Genomic DNA, 22,715 nt, shown 5'->3' with positions numbered 1-22,715 from the left:
ATACCAACTGTACAAAATAGCATTTTTCCCCCCTTCAAAAAAAAAGCCACAGTTTTGTCAAGAAAGCAGCTGCAAGGAATAAGCTGAAAGACTTAAATAATTTCACAGGAGAGTGTTTCTGAGCCTGGGGAAAAGGTTATAGCCACATTTCAACATTTCGCAACATGTCGTTATCAAAATATTCTAGGCATGCTATTATTAGCAGTTTTAAGCTAGCCGCCCAGTAGTACCCAATGTTGTGCTCTTACAGTAACACAGTAACCTATGTTTCTTTCTGTCTACACTAGAAATGACTTTGAATCTTCAGCAAGCTATTCAAAAAACAAAGTCCATTGTCCTCAGTAAAGGATCCCACAGTCCCGATAAAGGCAGAATTTCAGCATGAACTCTGGTCAATTCTAAATAACTTGAAGTCAATGTTTTTCTAGCAACCCCTTCCTCAAACCAGAAAAAAAACAGCCTCATAAATTGCAATTCCCTCTTTAGTGGGTAGTAGAGTAGAGTGTGGAAGAAAACGAAGAGGGAGCTGACAGTAAATATGGCAAAATCCAAACAACCTGCTGTTAACCATCATTTGTAGAAAAGTGGTGCTTTGAGATTTGAAACTAGCCTGATTTATCAGTGTAAATGCTCTGTTCAGAGCAATCTCAAACTCCCTAGCTTTATATATACACATATACAAACACACACACACTCATTCAACTGCAGCACTGTACATACTACGTTCCTTAATAGCAAAATACAATATGAAATCTATATTCTGACTTTTTTGATGTTAACTCAGCTGCCTTTTTAGGCCTTGCTGCACCAGGAAACATAAGGTAGTTAACTTCTCCCCAAAAGAAAGTGTGGTAATTAGAAGTTTGTAATCACAGCAATATATGTAGTATTATTTATACAAATACACAGCATCATTTAGTCCAGCAGATAACCTCATTCCTAAGACAAGGTGTACAGCTTCAAGTACACAAATGGATTAATGAAATGCCATTTAAAAAATTAACTTTAGTCATAATAGCTTAACAAGATTAATAACATCTTTCATTTTAAAATACTGTTTCTACAGTTTATATTACTTTGGGAGAGGTGTGAACGATGACTTTGATGAGTCTTGCTTATCATCTTCCAGTAATTCTGAAGCTAAAATACTTGAAGTTGAAGAAAGCGCATCTGCAATGCTCTCTGCTTCATTGTCTGACTGCTTCCGTGCAACTCCAACAGACACTTTCACTTTTTTTGCAGAAAGATCATCAGTAGGTGGTGCCATTCGGCCTGCAGAAAATGAATTGCAATGTTTTTTATTTTTTATTAAAGAAACAAAAGAGGACTTCCTCTTGAAGACATGGAAGATGCACCCAATATACTACATATTGCCATCGAAGTGGGATAGGATAAAGAAATGATACTTTTTATACATATTTACAATGTATAAATTTATATGTTATATATATTCATACAATATTATACATAAATATTGCCACTGTAATGGGATAGGACAAAGAAATGAGGCATCAACAATAGCACGTACACCTATTAAAGGGATTTCTTTCTCTGCAGTCTTTTTTTTTTTAAATAGAAGACTTTATGCCAATAGCTTATCATTTTAATATTGTCTCTTTTCTAAATTATGAAGTAAAACACTGCTTCCACATCTTTGTCAGCGAACTAGGGGGAAAAAAAACCCAACATTTATTTAAATTCTTGAGGTATACTGAGATTTATGACTGAAAAGCATTATACAAACATGATGTATTTATTTTGGCCCGCTTTTCAAAATTACCTGTGCAGATTTTGCAGTTAAGATCGAAGAGATGATTTTTATGTTGACTTGTGGTGTCTGGAGATGCAGATTCATTTATTTCTTTATCCTTTTCAGCTTCCTCTGACTTCTCAAACAACTTAATATTAGGTTCCTAAGAAAAGTCAAACACATTTCAGTTAGCCTTTTTTTCCTCTGTTACTACTCCTAATATTGCTATTCATATTGCTTATATATTTTATGGTATTTTCTTCCCTTCAGACATAAAACTCTCCCTTCAGCTGTATAGCCTAAAAAACGCTGCCACAAAATCTACAAATGCATTAAAAGAATGAATTGGTATTCCTAAATATATTTTAGATAAGATTTAGAATATTTTCTATTATTGACAGAATTCATCATACAGTCATGGACGCAACATGGAAAAAACAAAAAACCACCAGGCCTAGAAGTGAAAGTCAATGAGGATAAAAGAAAAATTAAACTCAAAACAGGCCTAACATATCATTACAGATCTGAACAACAAAGTCATAAACAAACCACTTTACAACCATATTATCTATGAATTAAATATACTGCATTGCAGGTTTTCTCTTCTACCTGAATTTCCATAACTTCCTCTTGTTCTTTTATTGGTGTTTCACTTTCAATTTCTATTTCTCCTTTGTGAGTAATTTTTGTGATAGGTCTTCTTTCAACTTCCCTCTGTTCTTTCTCAATCATTTCAATTGTCTGTAAAAACAGGAAGTTACTTATATTTACTTCCATACAATAAAATTCAGAAATCCACAAATCTAACAACAGAAAACAGGATTGCAATTAGGAAACCCTCTAGGGAAAAAAAGAATGCATTCTTATTTTGCAAGTGTCAAGCAGTTTCATAAAGCAAACGCACAAGCAGTTGGTCTAACTTCACCTACAGTGCAGTGAGTACTTAGCAGGCATGTATTTAAACAAGTTATAAAGCAGACCTTCAACACTAAATTTAAAGATAGGTAATTCTGATTTTCCAAGAGTTAAAGAAAAAAAGAAATGCATCAACTCTTTTCCCATAATAATAGGGACAATGTAGGACATAATACATAAAGATTTGTATCATTTTTCAGGAGCTTGGTTTTGAGTACGTAAACCTAACGTTCTACCGCAACAAAAACTTATTCTTCAAGTAATGGATGTGCTAATTCTGATCAGCACTGCTGCTTTGCTCTGTCGCAAAAAAATAAAACACAAACCATTATTTCGAAAATTGCTTCTTAAAGCACATTTCTACTTCTTAAACCAGAAACAGTTTGTGTTGGCTGTCCCCAATATTTTAAGCCTGGTTTCATAAGGAAACAAGGATTCTATGATTGCTTTATCTGTCTACCAAATAGCTACAGTTACTTTCAAACACATTGGGAAAACTTCGAAAAAAATTAGTAAGTAGTGGTCTCAAAGCCTTGCTTAAATAAGAAAATGAAAAATACAGCCAAATGATACATTGCTATTTATTTTACACGTTGTATTCAATTTCAAATTCTAGAAATTTTGAAGTATTTCTCTGAAATATTTAGAACCCTTCAGTAATTTTTGAGTAGCATACGCTTTTGTTTTGAAGCTGTTCCTCACAGCAGTGGAATATTGTTTTGTATGGTCTGTTTTCAGTATTTTATTGACATTTATAAAAATAAATGTAATGAAGATGTCCTACAAAAGATGGGCTTTAGATAGCTACAGAATAAACAAACTTTTCATGCCTTTCTAGGCCCTCAAAACAACTTTGAAATAAAAGAATAATTCAACAACTGTTTTTGTACAGGAACTAGCAAAAAGTTGTCATGATTCATAAACAGGTCCAGTCGCAATATGCAAAGACAAGGAAAAAACCAGGAATAATTAATGTCGCAATGCAAATCGCACTCTCTAAAACAGCATCCCACTGTACTGAATCAGTTGTCACTCAACATTCTTTCATTCTGAGCACAAAGAATTCAGGAGGATGAATTTCCATCTATTCTATGTTACACTACTCATTAATTTTTTTATTGGAAGTCATCTGATATAACCCACAATTCCTAGTATCATAAAACCCAAACACAAAATGCATACCAGTTAAACTACCCAAATTTTGTGCCTTTCGGTTCCATGAAGTGACATATAAATACCAAAGATTCTGCCAACACAAATCCAGATGTTGCAAACTAGAAAAGTTGATGCTGTAAACTGGACATTTCTAAGCAGCTGCAGTTAACTGTCATCAGACTAACTGCCCAATAAACATGGTAATACCTAAGAAAAAGGCATCTTCTATAAAAATAATAGAGCTCCTTATATTCCTCCTTCTCCTTCTAAATTGTCAACACAGCTATAAATATAGTGTGACTTTCTGTTTCAAGGAAAGTAATGCTCTAACTAACCTAATAAACTTCCTACACTTTGTTGGGGTTTTTTAGTTTGGTGTTTGTTGTTTTTTTTTTCCTTTAGACTGCTTTTCAGACGGACAGATCAAGTTTTCAGCTTCAGGTTTACTTCTTGGTGGGTGAATTGTCATGCTCCATCAGTAAGTTATAAACAGCACCAGTTCAGTTTGGTTTGTCCAAAGAGGTCTCTCTCCTTTCTAAGAAACCAGTGTCTATAAAGCTCCAGCTAGAGCTTTAACATCTTGTTGGAAATAAGGACAAAGAAGTCTTCATTCTTGAGACAGAGGAAACAGAGCAAGCAGCAACAAAGTTGGACAGCAAAGGAAAATGCATGGTTTCCCCCTTTCAGGAATTTACTACACTTCTTTCACTTCTGTCCTAACAACCCCTTTGGGTTTTGAATACTAAGTAAATTATAGAGATCCTCCTGATTAGTCAGAGCTGCTTTGTGCAACATGCATTCTGTTCTTCCTACATACACTTAACCTGAAAACAGAAGTTAAATATGCTTAGGCAGTCAACTAAAAAACATAAGTTGACAAATCTCACGTGTCTGTTTTCTCTCTGTCTCCAAGCAGCCAGTTCTTTGGAAGCCAGTTCTTCTGGGCTCATTTTTATTAGATGGTCTGGAGTAACCTCTCCTTTCAGTACTTTCTTAAATAATATCTAGAAGAAAGAAGAAAAGTTAACTACTGTTATCAAGACAAAAACAGGTCACAGCAGGAAATAAAGCAGAGAAGCAACATACAACATACTCTGTACAGCTATATGGATCATGTGGTTTTGTAATTATCTCCCACTGTAGGAAGCGGTACTAGATTTTATAACATAAAACCCTTAATTCCAGAGCTCCATTTATTCTACATAACAGAATGTATCTACATATACCCTTAATGATCAGATGTATAAATAACTGTTGTTCTGAAGGAGAAAGTCCGTTTATGCCCATTGCAGCAGTAACTCAGACTTTTTTTTTTGTAAAGGTGCAAATCCCCTGTATTACACAGCAAAAAGAAGCTAGTATTAAAGAGGATGTCCATGCTTCTTGACTGACTGAACCGAATTCCTAGGGTAAAAAAACCCCACATAATTTAGCAGTATAAGCAGAGAGAAGCCAGTGACAGAAGTTAGCCCATTCATATAATTTAGAGTTGGCTAACTGTAAAATACTATAGGCAAAGCAACTTGATCAGAATAACTGATAAAAGGACACAAGATAGAAGTTGAGGAGGTATGATGTTGAATAATGGGCTCATAGAAAGCAGAAAAGAGTGAAGACCAAGCTTGAGAAATCTGGGTATGAAAAAGCACAGCGAGCCAAGCTACTGGATAGAAACAAAAATAAGTGCAGTAAGCAGGAAAGAGTGATGGGGGGACAGGGACACCCAAAAAACAGATTAGTGGTAAAGACAAACACTTGAACTAAGGAAGCTATATCCACTACACTTTGAAACCCCACTATAAAAAGTACACTGGGAGCAAGGAGTTGAAGAATTAATGATGGGGAACAAGCAAAAAAGAACACAGAGAACACCGAGTGTGCAAGAGGACAAACAACATCAAAGAGATGAGGAAAGCTACAGAAAAAAATAACAAACAGGATAAATAAATTGTGAAAGGATTAATAATGTATCTATATAGAAAACTGTTCCTTTAATCTACAGCAAATAAAGGATTTCTGCAAAGCACAACAGACAAATAATACATACATTATTTTTAGGATCTTTTAGATTGAACATTAAACTTCTGTATTTGTTTTTATACTTTGAGTCAGTGTCCCGAAAAAAAGAAAACAGCTCTCTCTCAATCCTTGTGGCAACTTTCGCTGCTCTCTCCTCGGGAATCTTTAAACTGGAGTCTGTCAATCTGTGAGAGAACACAAGGGTAATTACCAAATGCTTCCAAATAATTATTTTTTCTCTGCCTTCTGAAAGAAAATAATTACAAACACAAATTAATAATTTCATTTAATAATATATCTTTACCTTTTCATCAGAATTTCCTTAAGAGACTGCTTGACACTTTGTCTTATCTGATCAGCAGAAGGTTTGGAAGCTGGCACAGCTGGCAGGTGTGTTGCACCAATGGACCCCTTCTCATTTTTCTTTTTCTTAATTTCTTGTTTCTCATGAACAGCTATGAAAATATAGAGACTTAAAAACTGTAAGCTACTCAAGCCACTGCTATAAACTTTTACTGTTGCTAGATGTTATGAAGTTTTATTTTTAAACTGCTAAGAATTTACATTCAAGGAGAAGGAATGGATTCACAGGCTTGTTGGTTTTTTTTCTTATTTCGTTTGGATTTTGTATTACATCCATTAATCCAGAAAAAACTTCCTTAGCAGAAACAAACAGGACTTTTAATCTTTGCCTTAAAGTATTTTCTTCTACACTGAACCAAGATGACCAGTGCTTATTAGCTCAATCTACAGTAGGATTTTTGACTCTGAATTTTTGTAAAAGCATAAATTTTTCTATGAGTAAACTGAGAAATAATATACTGGGAAGCACTTACTATAACCATATTAAACTTCAGTTTAAAATAGCATTTTTCATTAAACTTAGCATTTCTGTATCTGTTAGCTATCAAAATTATTTCAATTACAATAATCTCAGCTTCTGATTCAGGTAACAGACACTCTTAAACAAGGCCTTTATAAGATTTGTGTCATAATACAAATAACGGAAATTTCTAATCAAATTAAAATCATTAAAGCAAAAACCCCAAATTCCTTCAAACTTTAATTTTCAGAGTGTCAACTGAAAGCTCATTTGTCTCAGCAGGTGAACATGTCACTAATTTAGAGCAGTAGCCTTCTATTTATGAAAGCAATGGGAAATAAACAAAATTAATTTATTTACTTTCCACTCTGAAAAAAGAAAACAAATTGAATACTGAGTGTTTGATGATAAAAGGAAGTATTTATTTATTATTACTTTCACCTATTGAGTGCAACTTAAAATGCATTAATGCCAGAAGCAAACTAACTACATTTTCAAGTAGCTATAAAAAGACAGATTCTCTTTTCTATGGGCAGACTGTGTGGTTGGATCATCAACTCTCTCATTAATGCAATTATGATCCCTATCAAAATTACTGATTTTCCCTTCCTCACCAGCAAGGTGGTACAGACTTGAGACAGCTGTTTGCCACTCTGCACTGTGATCTCAAGTATGAATATGCTAGGCTTGTTAAGTAAGGCAGCTCTAATAATGCTTTTATTTGCTCAATATCTTTTTTTGCTCATCGCCTCCTCAGACGGAGGATGAAGAACTGGACTAAAACCTTTTCAAAGTAGTTGCCTGAGGGGGTCAGGGGAAATGGAAAACCTCCACATGCCAGCAACATTTTGGCAGTTTCAACCATCTGAAAACAGTCCCGTAACCTGGAAGTGATGGGCAAGATTAGCAATAAACAATGCCACTACAAGCATAATTCAAAGCAGTTAAGAGATTAAGACAAATGTGCTGCTTAATAATTTTATGCTAATTGTCCTAAATGAGGCTGCCAAGCCTCCCCTCTGTTAAAAATCATTTTTAAGATTAACTTCTATTCTGAAATCATCATTGTAAAAATCTTTGTCATCTCCTAGTTCAATGAATATATTTTAGAACAATTCAATTATTTCATGGATGCCAAAGACTCATTTCAGTCTATGTAATTTCCAGTTAAAAAGGATGTCAATTATTTTGCGACTCAGAATTTTGAAGTTGAACAACAAGGTATTTGAAGTCTAAAAGATACCATTCAGTGTAAAACACTTACATTTAGATTTACATTTAACCCTGGCATTGTTTTATTCCACCAAAAAGAGTTTCTAAAATGCATCAGCACTGGCAAAAGACCAGAAGAGCAGACTTTTTTTTTTTTTTTTTTAAGACAAAAATTCAAAGCTTGAGTTTAGGAGTTAAAGACACAGTTCTCACACAAAGTCTCACTACCTTTGCTGCTGAGATTTCAGTCCCAAATGACAACAATTTCATATTACCATGATCTCAGAAGAAAAATGCTTCCCGGAAGGGAGCTGGGGAGGGGAAAATATGTCCCTTCAACCTTTCGAACAAAATTTAGATGAAAATCTGATGGCTCAGTGTGCAATATAATGTTCCCCCTTGAAATGAGCCGATACAAGTATTTGTCAATTTGTGCAAAAGACATCAGTAAGTCAAAGTATAATTTATATAGCAATTAAATCACTTTTAGGTACATTAAGTATTTCATAGTATTTTATGGAAGAGTATTTCAAAGTTTTCTGCAATGTGAAATAAAGTTTAACACAGAGATACACTTTTTCTGCCATTTTTGACTATGTGAGCATCCTCTACTATTCAAACAGGAAACATTCACACATCTACACAAGAAACATTTACCTGCTAAATAAAATTTTAAAAGAAATGAGAAATAAAGATCATAAAGATCATGGCAACAAACAGCTCTTCAGATCACCATCACATGTGGTTTGAAAAACTGATACTATAAAGAAAGTCATCATTCTTCACTGAACATGTATGTGAATTACAGTATGGAGTACTTCACCAAACCTCACTACCTGATTTTGTGGACCTTTCAAGCACACTAAGGGCCTCTTTATTTATTTTTTCATTTTTATCTTCAGGGGACCGCCGAGGAATTACAGCAGTTTGTGATCCTTTTCGAGCAGAAACATGCTGCCCTTTTTTAGTATCTGAGTCTCTAGACTCTGACAAGTTTTTCCCATCACCAGATTCCTGAAATAAAACATTTACATGTTAGCACGCTACTGAATGCTACAATGAACCACTACGTAATTACCACACATTTTTCCCATTTAAGTATACTGCAAAATGATGTACGTACCATTGTACAGTATTTTCTAAAAAGTTACCGAACAATATCGCAAATTACTGCCAAGTATTGCTTAACAAGCTCTCTGAAATATTGGCCGAAGACACATCACGGGCAGTTTGCAGTTAAGCTCTATGTTGAAAACCACTACATTTTCAGCTATTTTAAAAGGTCAGGGATACCAATGAACATCCCTTAACCAGTTTTAGCCATGTATCCACAGGAAGTCACTTACATTTAGAAAGCACATGTAAACCAAAATTAAACAGAATAGCTTACATGTCAGAATTACAACAATACTATTCAGAAATAAAACAAAAAGGATTACTGATGATTAAGTTATGATTAACATGACACTATATACTAAAAGAGTCTAAAGAATTGTAATAAAAACATCTCACTGCTCTTGCAAATTATCCTTTGCTTAGTAAAATGAGACACAAAGAAAGTAGAAAGGCCCTAATTAAAGTTTTAGGCATTTTCTTCTACATACAATCTGAAGTTAAAACAATCAAAACTAAAATACTGTTTTCATATTGTTTTACAGATATTTAAAAGATCTGTGGTTTATATCATACAGCAAATTGACAGATGTCCTGTAAAAGTGTTTAGAAATCTGAAAGAAAAATGCACAAAGTTCTTCACCATTTTTATATACACCTATATATATATACAGGTGTATATACATGCACGCATATAGTGTACATAACTCTGCTCAATATAAGAGGAGTTTAGCAATATGATCTCCAAAGAGTCAAGCCAGTTAGAAAACGAAGTAACTGAAAATAATAATGGAGAAGTTTTACATTAGATTCACAAAACTGTTTGAAACATGGTATTTTAAATGGCAGTGGGTTAGGAGGAAACTCCTACTCCCAGTAACTAATACAACTTTTAAGCATTAAGTAAGACTCACCCGCCTGAATATTTTGACTTTGTGCTTCCCAGTGTCCTCCATTTGCTTTGTTTTTTCAGTTGTTACATTTAGATTACAAGTAGGTATTTGCTTTGACATCCCTGGTTTTTCACACTCAATTGCTTTTTCTTCTCTATGGATTTCAAGTTTCACTTGAGTATCTGGTACACTTTGATCAAAACACTCCATTTTTTTGTCTTCTTCAGCACAGCATGTTACACACACATATTCTTTATCTTCTTCACCCATCTGCTGTGCTTGAGAAAGACTCAGTCCAACACAATCGCCATGAAACCAATCATCACATCTACCACAGCCTACCATAAATCTGAAAACAAAGTAAGACGTAAGTTAGTGTATAGACTACAAAAGAAGGTAACAGCAACTTAAGCAGAATGTAGTATACTTGTTTTGATCTGTACATCTCAACAATTCCTTCTTACCTGGTAAGTGATTTTCTTTGTAGCTTTACATCCATCTCCAGCCTTACGACATGGTATGATCTTCCTGAGAAACAGGGGTTTTGCTTTTTTGCCTTTTGCAATAGTCCAAGAGAATATCATAACCTCATTATGTTTTTTGTAACCTGCCCCCAAATCCTACCAACAGGATTTTTTCAGACTACTATTAAAAAAAAAAAATTGATAGGAATATATAAAAAAAAAACAAAAAACCCAAAATCCACAACTCTCAAAACCAATCAACTTTTGTTTGAAAAGACCTGAAAGACTTGAAAAGAAAGTTTTCTTGCAAGAGCATATTATCCTTGCTTTCCTTCAAATATGATCATCCTTACAGCAGAAATGTATCAACTGCAATCTTCCACAGCAGTAAGAGATGTTTGAGTGCTCTGACAATATGATCAGTACAGAAACATCGAGATATTCTAAATGAGTTGGTATTTTACATCCCATTCCTTAGACCATTATTACTGAATTACTAGTGAATATGGGGCCAGGAGTTTGGCTCCCAGCTGCATCTGGCTAGCTCACAGTGACTGATTGGCTAGTTTTAAATAAGGTACATGCCACTTTTGTGTTGCTCAGCTATTTTATTCACAGCTAACAGTTATTTAAAGAATGTTTCAAACACTAAAATGAGTATCATTTAAAGGACACTTTTCATCTCACAGTCACTGAAATGGTTTCCTTATTTTGAAAGTTAAAGTAACTTTAGGTACAGATAATATTTTCAAAGTGTTGTAAAGATTACTTGGTCTAAAATAAAACCATAGTTTCTGACTATATTGCAGAAGCATTTTGAAAACTTCATTAGGTATCACTAGTACCTAATTGCACTGAAAGGTACAATTTCCAGTGGAACTGTTTTGGAAGGATGTGGAATTTTGAAGTTAGACAAGTTAAACACCTCAATAAATCTATTTCAGGAGACTTAATTGGTAGTAATTACTTTTTACAATCCTTTCTTATAATAATGAATCTAGCATCATTACTTAAGATCTGCTTTCAAATGATGTAGGAAGGTCTCTTGCATTATCCACTTATGTTCTCTTTCTCCTTTTACATCTTTTTTTTGTTTTATACTTACATAAAATATATGTACTATGATATATGTTGTCTGGATGAAGAAAATCCAGAAAGACTGCAAGTGTATTATGAAAACTGTGAGTGCTTTGTTAATACTGAAGAATTTACTGAATTATGAGTTTTTAAATCCCATAGAAGACAGACCTGAAAAGTAATTCAATGAAATGCTGGTTGTTTCAACAACATATTCAACAAGCTAAATATACTGCCCTGCAAACCCTGTTTCTTTAATCTAATATCCTAGAAATCTCTTCCGTAAGATGATTCTAAGGAAAATGATTCCTAATGTATGTATGTTCCTATTGAGGCTAGGATCGGCTATCTGCTGACTTACCTATATGGTTGCAAAACCATATAAATATTACAGAACATGCTTAGAGGAACTCTCATTCACCAGAACTGTAGGTGAACATTCCAGATGGTTTGATGCAGGTACTATATTTAAGAAACTACAGGTACCTCAAGAGATGAATTATCTATTTAACAGCAGGTGTTTGAAACAGAAGAGCAGGAAAGAAGAAAACATTGTGGCTTTATGTTCTATCCTTGCTTACTCAAAATAAATCAGGATTAAATTCTGCTGAAGTAAATAGCATTTTGATGCAAAATGAGTGTGAGAAGCTTTAAAGCTCCAGCAGTTTGAGAAAAAGGTCATTTCCAGCTTCACTAGCCTATGATGCTGTTTGCTAGATTTGAATAAACCAGTTTTTAATCTAGTTTGTGAAGACAACTGTTTTCTCTTTTTTTAATTTTCTTTTTTCTGAGCTGCAAGTACATTTTCAGTATTAGTCATGACTAGCAAACAGTATCTGCCCATCTACTCAACAGTTTCAATTAGAAAGGCAAAGGTTCCTTCACATTTTGTCAGTACCTCAGTCTTTTCAGATCCATGTTCCAGCAAAGTGAAGATACAGGAAAGGTAACATTAGGGGACAACTGCTTCTGATGGTCTTACCAGAGTAATACCATAACATTCATAAACACAACAGGAAAACAAGAGAGAAGCAATAGGACTTTAACGCAAAGATGACTGCTCCATTGTGAGAACCTAGAGCCAAACGCATGATGGCAGGAAATACAGCACAAGTGCCTATTTCACAGCTACAAGGATCCACAAGAGGATGCTTTACATAGAATACAATCTCACACCATGGCAAGAAAATATTAGTAAAGCTTTGGGAATACCGAAACTGGTTACAAAAATTCCAAACATAAGATTTTTCTACAGAGCTGAAATAAGATCAAAGCATACAGTCAAGTGCTTCTTGCTTAAAGGATATTTTAATGTACTAATGAATGAATGCCTTTTGGTTAAAAATAGAAGGAAACCAAGAATACACCGTCTTGAAGCCACAACTACGACTTGAATTTTTATTAAAAATATATGGGGTTTTTTTCCCTGTTTGGAAATTCAGGCATTGGAGACTAATTTGTTAAATAGGCAAGGCAGACTGCAACCTTTAGCAACCAAAACAAAATTTTGATTATTTAGAAAACAGACTAAATTTGCAAAAAAGCAGAGATGAACTCTGGAGACTAAAATACACAAGATGCTGCACATCTTCAACTTTAAATTGACAGCACATGGAATTTTTCAGCTTAGCTCACACATAGTAAGTGGGCAATAGGGATTGTATATGAAGAGTAAAGCACCAGATAGGCATCCAGTCTTACATCTTTATTTTCAGGTCTATTAAAAAAAAAAAAAAAAGGTAAAAAACCTGTAATGAATTTGGTTCACAAACAGATCATTCTTCACTAAGAATATACACCAAGATGGACAGATGTCATTCAAGCCATCTTAAGTAAACTACTGAAGATGGAATATCTGTTTGACTTCATTCCAGTCTTCACAATAAGGTTTCAATTACACTATATTTAAACACACACAATAAAACTTCAGAATTCAGGATTCAGAAACTAAGACTACAAAGAGAATCTGGAAATGTCCATGAAGCCTGTACTATAAACCAGAATGTAGTATTTACAATTGTCTTGCTTAAACCTAGTTATACAAAATGATAATAAAAATACTGGTGTTGCCTGCCTAAAAAATTCACTATTTCTACTAGTATTTTCAAACTAGTCAGCTGCAAGACTGTGACTTCTGAGGCTGGGAGAGAACATACTCCTTTTGATACCAGTAATGTAAATAATCCTTTTTACCATAAGGCCACCTTTACATCTTTATCTATTTCACTCATCTGCACACAAAACACAATTATGATTTGTAACAGCAATTGTAATTGGGTAATGGGCAATACTCAAAGACTAAAAAGAGGAGTCAAGGGAAACTGAAGCCTGGCTTGAAGGATCAAGGATGTCCTCTTGCACAGCTGTCAGATATGTGACTGAAGAGGTTCTGATATCTTGGACTATTAAAACACCAAGGCTTTTGACTGTAGATTGCTTCATGTTTGAAGTGCAGGAGTTTTACCCATGTTGTAAGGCTGGATTGGAAGATGTAAAGCTGAAAGAGAAAGAAAAATGTGTTTTAAAATATTAAATCATGCCACATTCAATAATAGAATTGCTTTCATTGGACTTTAATATAAAAACAAATTTTTTTTTTAAGACAAATCTAAAAAGAGCTGAAAGGTGACAGTAGACAGTACTATAGTTCATTGGGACCTTTGCATAGAGTATGTTATTGTTTCATTCCTTTTAAAGAATCCTCTTGGTAGTCCACACATCAGTATGAAAAGATGCACCTTAAAATCAGAAAGTAATAGGTGACACATAAAAAGAGACAATAATTAATGCAAACCTTCCACAATCTCTCTTAGGATTGTGAGATTTTCTTTGGTGTGTTATGTGTAGTAAATTAAAGTCATCTGTTAGATGAAAAACTCAGGCTTAGATGATTTATTTTCAAAATATACAGGCCATGTTTTAAAATTAATTTACATACATTCAATTTATGTAACAAAAACAAGTTTCCAGAGAAATCCCTTACTGTGAAGTAAGATTTTACAAGTAAAATGGGCAGAAACCATCTTATTCATCAAACAATTGTTTGTTGTAAAGCTATACTTGAGTAAAACAAAAGACAAAAAATTGGGAACTGTCAGAATAGTTCACTATGGGCCAGTAATCAGCATTTTAAGATTAATTAATAATGTGAGGTGCGTTGCCACAGAAAATAATTTGCTTCAGAAAGAATTGCCTCTCTTTAGTCCTTTGCATTTGTGGTACATAGCATAGGATAAACACTCCAAGAGGACTCAATCTTAGGAAAAAAAAAAAGGGGGGCAAAACAAACTATTCAAAATGACACCCTAACCCTGAACTCACCCTAAGAGCAAAACCACTGTTCATGCACTTTAAGGACTTAAGTATTTAAAGCATGTACCACATCTGCGTCTGTGTGTCGTTCCCCCCCCCCCCCATGGCACTGTTCACCAGTCTTCTATAAAATCTGTTGTAAATTTGTATTAACATTAAGCTGTGTCTCAGCTGCATTGATGCTATAGTTCAGTCAATGTTAAAGCAGAGACACTGCATGGAGGCAACTGTTTTTCCTTCAGCTAATAAAGACGTTACTAGTAGAGAAGATATTCACAACAGCTTTAGAAGAGCCTTTGTTCCACATCAGTGAAGTAGTATGGGCTCGATTCAAAGCTCAAGTGAAACAAGTGTCAAAAAAAAAAAAAAAAAGAAAAATGGCACTACCTTGTCAGAGCACATATAAATGAGCAGTTTCTTGTTTGCTTTTTGTACAAGTCTAACACAGGTGACATGATTTGTCAGGTTTTGATCTTCTAGAATCAAGAACCATCTATCTTCAAAGAAACACTATCAGCAGATCTCTTTACACAGAATTTGCATTCAGTGACTATTCAATGAACATGTACTAGAACTAAGGCATCACAATTATTCTAATTACTGTTTCTTGTGAAGAATGTTGTCACAACAATGATTCATTTGCTGTATATGCATCCACCCTTAAAAAAAGATGCACATGTAAGGGTGGTTCTAAGTTTGGAGCTTTAATCCTCTTCCTCAAGCATTCTCTTCTGTATTAGCTGTGCAAATTATATGATCACCTGGTTCCAAAATAGTTTACTGAAGTATTAGCACTATTTTCAAAAAACAAATGTCCTAATAACAATCTTTACTTCAGGAAAAAACAGTTTTCAGATTTTTTTTTTTTTAACTGCATCCATCAGCCAAAGTAATTTCATGTATTACAGTTGTGCAGAAACTTTTTAGTGATTATGTATATGCAAGAGATCAGGAATACTGTATCTTTGCTAAATCAACTCCTGCACTTTCCAATTAATTGCCTTTTACAATATTATTAACTTTTCCTCTATATTAAAGCACAGTTGAAATATGCAGACAAAGACGACCCTAAGTAAAACTCTGATCCTGCATCACTTAATTTCTCTGTGAGCTTTGAGAAGGCCAGTTTGTGTCTGACCACACAAACTGCATGATCAAATCCCAAGCAACAACAAAACAAACAAACAGAAAAAAACCCCACAAAACAGCAACAAAAGAGAACACCCAAACTCCCGCAGCCTATTAAAAACCCCTTACTAGAATTGTAGAAATCAAAAGAGGAAGTCACCAGCAACAAATTCAAGCTACAAACTTCCCTCGTGATATAATACTTTCTAGAAAATTTGCTTCGAAATAGAATATCTCAAGTTATGTACTACGAAGTATTAATCAGAAATTAGTGGAACTTCTTCCATTAAAGAAGACAGAGTGAAGACAAGGGAGACAACCTGCAAAACATCAGTTAGGCTTTGCCTATCTGTACAAGCAAGGAATGAGTTCAGCCCTCCAGCCTGCAGAGAACTTCAACACCTACAGTGAAAACTGGAGGAATTTATAATATGAGCCCTTACATCAGAAGGATGTATATGATGCATCCAAGAAGAAATCTTATATTAGCAGATTTCTCAACGTCTGAAGAGTTACCATCTTCATCTAGTTCTATGCCAAGAAATTAAATATTATTTTCTTCAACTATCTTTAAAGATCTTTGATCTGTCTTCGGGAAAAATAACTATTGTTTGTGACAAAGCTTAGTATTTTTAAAATCACTTGAACTCATTAAGAAGTTGAGGTAGTAACTTCAGTCTGTAACGTTTTTCTATGTGACATGCATATCCATACACGTAGACACATTTCATCTATAGATAGATGGATGAAAATTTATGTGTACGATTTATGTTATTAGCTGATGAGAAAACATCTGACAGCAATATGGGAACACAATGGCAAAGTTAAAACAAGTTGAAAGCAATACTATAATGAGTAACAACAATTCAAACTTTGCACTGAAAAAAAAACCTGTTTCAGATGTGTTGAAAATTACTAAGTACAAAAAGTTACATCGTAATTATCTGTCTTTCCCCAGAAACACAGGGTTTAGTTTTCATATGAAAGAACAATTATTTTTTAGTTATGTTGCAAAGGTAAATCTCTGAATGGGAATCAACACAATACATCAAGCAAAGAGATGGAAACAATTAGCCTAAATTAGTCCTAAAGCCAAACATTGACCACCCACTCTCTGAGTAAGGAAGATATGAAACAAAAAAGCTATGGTGGTTCCAGCTTATAAGCATCGAGACAAGTGGAAAACAGAGCATGAATAGTCACCGTTCAAAGCTCAGGTGCCAAAGAATGACCACCTATTAACAGAAAAAAACAGGCATGCATCTTATAAAGCAAGACACATTATGACTGGTAAACTATTTTTGATCATGCTAGTCACATATTTGTAAAAAAAGGATTCCTCCTTTTCCAGACAAATGCACTGTATCTGCAGTGCAAGGTAAGCATACTTTGACTTTGCGTGTGGTCAGCAAATTATTGCATGTATTCCTAAAGATACAAATTGAATCCATTTGTCAGGTGCCAATTCTGAAATAAAACAACATACAAGTACCATCCTTCTTCTACCAAGCACAGCAAGATTACTATGGGGCTGTGAAGGGTCTACATAAGCATCCCCCTTTGGGGATTCTGTATGCAAACAAGGCTGATGAAACAATCTCCACACATTATCCTTGACCTGAATCAAATTTTCCAAGCTTAATATTACATTATCAACAAGTTAGTGGCTTTGCATTTATTGTAGGGAATACAAAAAGGTTCAAGTGACTACTATTTTGCAGCCTGAACTCTAAATATGCTTCATTAACATGACATACTTCCCAACTAGGGGCTGCAACTTCAGTTCAACTTCTTTTTCTACAAGTAATTGGTACCGCAACATTGATAAAAATTTCCAAAGTTTAAATAACCATAGAGCAGATGGTTTCAGATCTTAGCTCTGCCTTTAACATGTGTTGAACTTACTGTCATTTGACAATATTTGTATCACATTTTCTCCTTTTCTCCTATACGATCAACAGAAGGAAAAAAAAGGAAACAGGCTGGCCAGCTAGGATATTACAAAGGGAAACAAAAAATTCCTTGAAAAGCAATCCACAAAGTGAAGGAAAAAAACCCTTATAACTATAGTCAATTTCAACAGTTTTGATGTTTTCCCAAGTGATAAAAGTAAAATTTATCATGTTAAACTTTTCTTCCTTTTGCACTGTACTGAAAACGTTTTCTTGTTCTTGCACCAATAATTAAACAAGTACAAAAATGCCAAGGCCCTCAAGATACAAGTTTTGCTTCCTCTTGTATCTTAATGACATCAAGCAAATCTGAAAGGTTTAAGAGTTTTTATTTGTAGCATACAAATAAAAAATAAAAGTAATTTGAACATATTAAAACTTCATTTTTTAGATTAGTGATAATAAAAAGTGCTGGACTGGCAGTCTGAAGTCTTCTATTATTAAGCATGGGGCTCAATACTGCAAGCTTCATTAATCCACTAGTGCATCTAAGTCACATTCTATATACAAAAATTCTGTGTTTATGTACTAAGTATCTTTCTACATTTAGTGAATCTGATCTTTTCCTGCTGAAACTGCTGGCTGTGTCAACAGTTTTGTAACACAGACATGTTAAACAAAAAAAATCTTAACAAGACACATTACAAAGTTGAGGACACCTGTAATCACCTGTGGCAACTCATGGGCTCTCTCAATCCAACCTCAGCTAGTGATCCATACATTATACTACTCTTCTAGCAGCAGTCAGAGCTGGCAATGCAAAATTGGTTTGTTGCATTTAATCTTGTATCAATGCATAGTATGTATATCTTCTGTAGCATTACTTTAACTTTTTAAACTAAAATAACCAGATTTAGTTCTGCCTCACTGCTGTATCTTCCCAGTATCGGTTAGATCCCTTTAGTATTAAAAATCAAGACTTTCTGAACTCTAACAAGACATTCAGAACAAGAAAACCCATAGAATGTTTAAAATCTTAGCAAAAATACAAATAAAACAGGAAGAGTTCAACTCAAAGCTAAATTTTTAACAGGTATCAAGCAGTTTAAATGACCAATATGCATATTTTGCTTTAAAAATATCTACATAAGCATTTTTGTATCATGAAACAGCCTTTCTGAATTTAAACAATTCACTGAAATACAGGCTACTCGTGTACCATTGTGGTAACACATGAGATGATAAAAACTAAGGAAATGCAAACTGCATAAAATTAAACACTATTATAGAGGCACAAATGGTAAAGGGACAGTCCTAACAATAAAAGGATTAAAAAAACCAAAACGAAACAAAAAAAAAAAACCCAAGCAAACAACAAAAAACCCCACAAAAGGACATGGAACTAAGTTTGAGTGCCCCTTCAATCAGGTAATTCTCACCAATCAGGCAGAGCAAACCTAGCATTAATTCTTTTAATAGGCCACATTGATGCAGTTACTATAGCTGCACAGTAAATGAATTTTATGTATTTGTTTTTCAAATATGATATAATAAGTCAATAAAACTCACAAGGGCTCTTCTTAGATACAAATGAGTGCTGTAAAAACCTCAAGCACCAAAGGTAATAGTTCCATATTTCACTCTGATATATGGAGTTCTAAAGCACACTCACTGAAAATTACTATTAAAAGTTTCTCTCACATAAGCAAAGGACTAATCAGAAATGTCTTGAATTTGAAATGAGCTAAAAAAAAAAAAAAGGCTGGCAGGTAAAACTGCAACTATGAAAAAATACGTCAATATTAAATCCAGAAAATAACAAATGGTAATAAAGGAATTCTTATTTTTGGATTGATAGTTCATTAGTGGAACCTAATGGCTTTTTTCAGTTCACTTACAGTGTAGAAGAATAACTTTTGTCAAAGAAGGGCATTATCAACTTTAGATGCAATCTCACTATTAGGTTTAGTAAAAGGCAATTTCAGATATGCCCACATGGAAGTTTTATAGGGTTTTTTTGAGACTGATTTCTCCCTCCTCCCCCCCAACCACTTCATTACTCCCGTTACATGAAAGCCTCACAGCAATGATTATACCAATTGAAAAAAAAAAAAAAAAACCAACCCTCTGAATCTCTATGTGTCAGAATCACACTTCTACCAGATAAAAGTCACATGCAAACAACTATTTGATTTTTTAGGTTGATGGTGATTCTTCAACTTAAGAGGTCTCTGGAAAGAAGGAAATTACAATCTGGAACACAGACATCTTAGTCTTATTGCTTTTCTATGAAAAAAAGTCAAGTTTAAAGTACACATTTTAACAGCACAGCAGAATTACACATTCCTCAAAAAATGTATTCATATAATAAAACATTTCTAGTAAAAATTTGTGGCCAAACTAGTTTCCAATGCTCTACTTAAAAGACAAAAAAAAGTGTATGAATGCAAAGGAAACTAATTGACAGTGTAACAGACAGGCATCCATTATAAGGCTATGCCTTTTTGTTTTGGCACCAGCAGTACGAAACACTTGGTAAGGGAGGAAAAAAATTATCTTCCGAGACCAATAATAAATTCCTCAGACACAAAGCCACACACACCTGTTGCCATGTGGCTTTTTGCAAAAGCCACACTGCTTGTTGGGCACCCAAACATATTTGCTTTCACTAGCAGAGGTATGTTCCAAGCCTTCCCGTTTAACAGTTGAAATGTTATCTGGAATGAACAACGGAGGTTCATCAAGTGAAAGACTTTTGCTACTTCTTCTCTGGCGAGGTTGGAGATTCTTCTCAATTTTTTTTGATTTGTTTTTTTCTTTATCGTCCTCCTTCAGATGTTCTGCAACAGGGGGATCTTTTGTCTCTGCCTCCTCCTTTGTGGAGCTATTTGTTTTTAGCACAGTTGCAAGCTGGTGTTTCTGACCCTGGGCTTGCTTCTGACCAAGATTTGAAACATGCCCTGATAACGGATACACAGAGTGGTGGGTGTCTTTAGAACAGCTTTGATGAGTAGGAGATTTCTCACTTGCTCTTTGAATTGATGACTTCTGTAGTTGCCCAGAAGCCTGGACTCGGGGTATTTTCTTCAGCATTGTATTGGTCTGCTTTTTTACGGTCACCCCTGAAACACAGCTCTTTGCTTTCAAACCCAGATCAGATTGTTTCTTCCTAATTTTAACTGGGTTATTTGGATGCTGATGACTCTCTTGCTCATCCGCATTCCGCTTCAGACTTGCTGAAGATGGACTGTGAAGACCTGAAACAGTAAGACCAGCTCTTGTTCTTGAACGTGTTACTTCTTGTTGCACTGTACCTGATTTCTGTCGAGTACCTGCAGTCAGATTTTGCTTATTCTGTACTATAGATTTACTATGCCGGGGCCTAACGTTCTTTTCACATTTTGATGAAAGGCTAATTTGTTTATCATCATCCTGAAATTTTGATGCCTCAGGGCCTTCTACTTTAGTACTGCTGATCTGGTGCTGTACATTTTGGCTTGTTTGGTCAAGAACAGTGCTATCTAAAATGCTATTTCCTGGGTCAGCAGAAGTAAACTCTTCACTTTTCAAGTCTTTATTATCAAACTCTGTACTGTCCAATAGTTTCTCAGATGAAGTTACAGTTTTCTCCACTCCCTTGTCATCATGTACAGGTTCTCTTACACATTCCTTTACTGACAAGGTATTTTCATCAGGAACTTCCACATTGTGGGAACCTAAACTACAATCAACTCCCTCTTCTACAGAGCTGGCCAAATTTGAAAAGGTCTCACAAATTTCACGTGGATTCACGCAAACACTAGATGGATCATTAGCTTTTCCAGTTACCCCACTTTGATCACACTCTTCTGTTTTCTTTTCCGATTCCTCTGTTTTATTTTCAGTCTTTTCTTCTGAGGAAGTTTCAGAGCCCATTGAATCAATCACATCATTTGCTTCATTTTTAACTGCAGCAATTTCAGTACCTGCAGATACTGAACAAAGTGACTCAACGCTCCTAGATTCAGTCTTCGTTGCAACCTCTGTTATTTCCTTTGTTCCTCCAGGAGAAGGAGAACAGGCTCCTGCTAAATTAGCACAACTTAACTCTTGGGATGTTTCCTCAACTTTTGCTTGCTCAAGGGTTTCAGACTTTATTTCCTTCAACTCTTCAGGACCAGGAAGACATTTTGTGTTACTTTGGGATGCTGTTACTGCTGCTGCTGTTCCTTCCGTCTGTCCTGATCGTCTTGTACTACGCCTAACTTCTTTAGGCTGTTCTGTTTTCAAGGGCGCAGCGATATCCGTCTCTTTAGCTGGACTTCTCTCTTGTTTCTGTCCGGTTTTTGGAGCAGATCCACTTTTCACAGACGATTTCTTGGTACTAACAAGAGGTGCAACATTCGAACGCTTGGCTAGTGTGCTCTGTCGCAAACTCCGTACTGGTTCTAGGAAGGGAAAAAGAAAACATCTTAGGTATACTGCATCGTCCTCTTTGCAAACACAAGACTTACCTAGAATAGAACTGATTTATCCTGATTTAGCTTACTGGACACAAAGAGAACTTAAAACTTAGTTGTTTACTAAACTTTAAACCAAAAAAACCACCACCAAAAAAAAGCCAAAACAACAAAAAAACCCACCCCCCCCAGCTCTCTACTTTAAAACGTTATAAATTACTTGCACTTCAATTTTGCACTGCCACAGTTTGGATGTAAAATCTCATTATTCTAATGGATAAAAAAGTTCTGAATAGTATATATAAAACAGAAGCGATGATAAAAAGACAATAAAAACCCACTCTATTTTTCTACCACTCAAATTCTTCTACCTCAAGTAAAAATTGCACAAGTAAGTTATACTGTGAACAGAAGTATAGCTGTGAAGTTTACAAAGCTTTTAGAGAACACAGTATATGAATCTGAGACGCAGCCACATTCTCACTTGACGACATCTCTTACATTCCATTCCAGTGCCTTTTTA

The 22,715-nt window shown here is 34.8% G+C and overlaps 1 protein-coding gene across 9 annotated transcripts in view; it reads right to left on the bottom strand.

Annotated features, from left to right (window-relative positions):
- The window catches only part of PHF3 (PHD finger protein 3), a 53,943-nt gene that overhangs the window by 9,238 nt on the left and 21,990 nt on the right, over positions 1-22,715 (bottom strand). For 8 of the 9 annotated variants that reach the window (XM_075498139.1, XM_075498140.1, XM_075498135.1 and 5 more), the window contains 9 exons: positions 20,356-22,180; positions 9,902-10,229; positions 8,711-8,888; positions 6,144-6,294; positions 5,868-6,024; positions 4,708-4,824; positions 2,360-2,491; positions 1,781-1,913; positions 1,077-1,272 (listed from right to left, as the gene is read on the bottom strand). In XM_075498139.1, coding sequence (XP_075354254.1) covers positions 1,077-1,272; positions 1,781-1,913; positions 2,360-2,491; positions 4,708-4,824; positions 5,868-6,024; positions 6,144-6,294; positions 8,711-8,888; positions 9,902-10,229; positions 20,356-22,180 — 3,217 coding nt within the window. Of the gene's footprint in view, positions 1-1,076; positions 1,273-1,780; positions 1,914-2,359; positions 2,492-4,707; positions 4,825-5,867; positions 6,025-6,143; positions 6,295-8,710; positions 8,889-9,901; positions 10,230-10,344; positions 13,885-20,355; positions 22,181-22,715 lie in introns of those variants that run through there. The other variant, XM_075498144.1, reaches the window with a different exon arrangement.

This window comes from Mycteria americana, chromosome 3 (genome assembly GCF_035582795.1).
Source record: "Mycteria americana isolate JAX WOST 10 ecotype Jacksonville Zoo and Gardens chromosome 3, USCA_MyAme_1.0, whole genome shotgun sequence".
NCBI classification, from domain to species: domain Eukaryota; kingdom Metazoa; phylum Chordata; class Aves; order Ciconiiformes; family Ciconiidae; genus Mycteria; species Mycteria americana.
The sequence above is the reverse complement of the archived record's forward strand: the minus strand, read 5'-3'. Positions and strand labels throughout refer to the sequence as shown.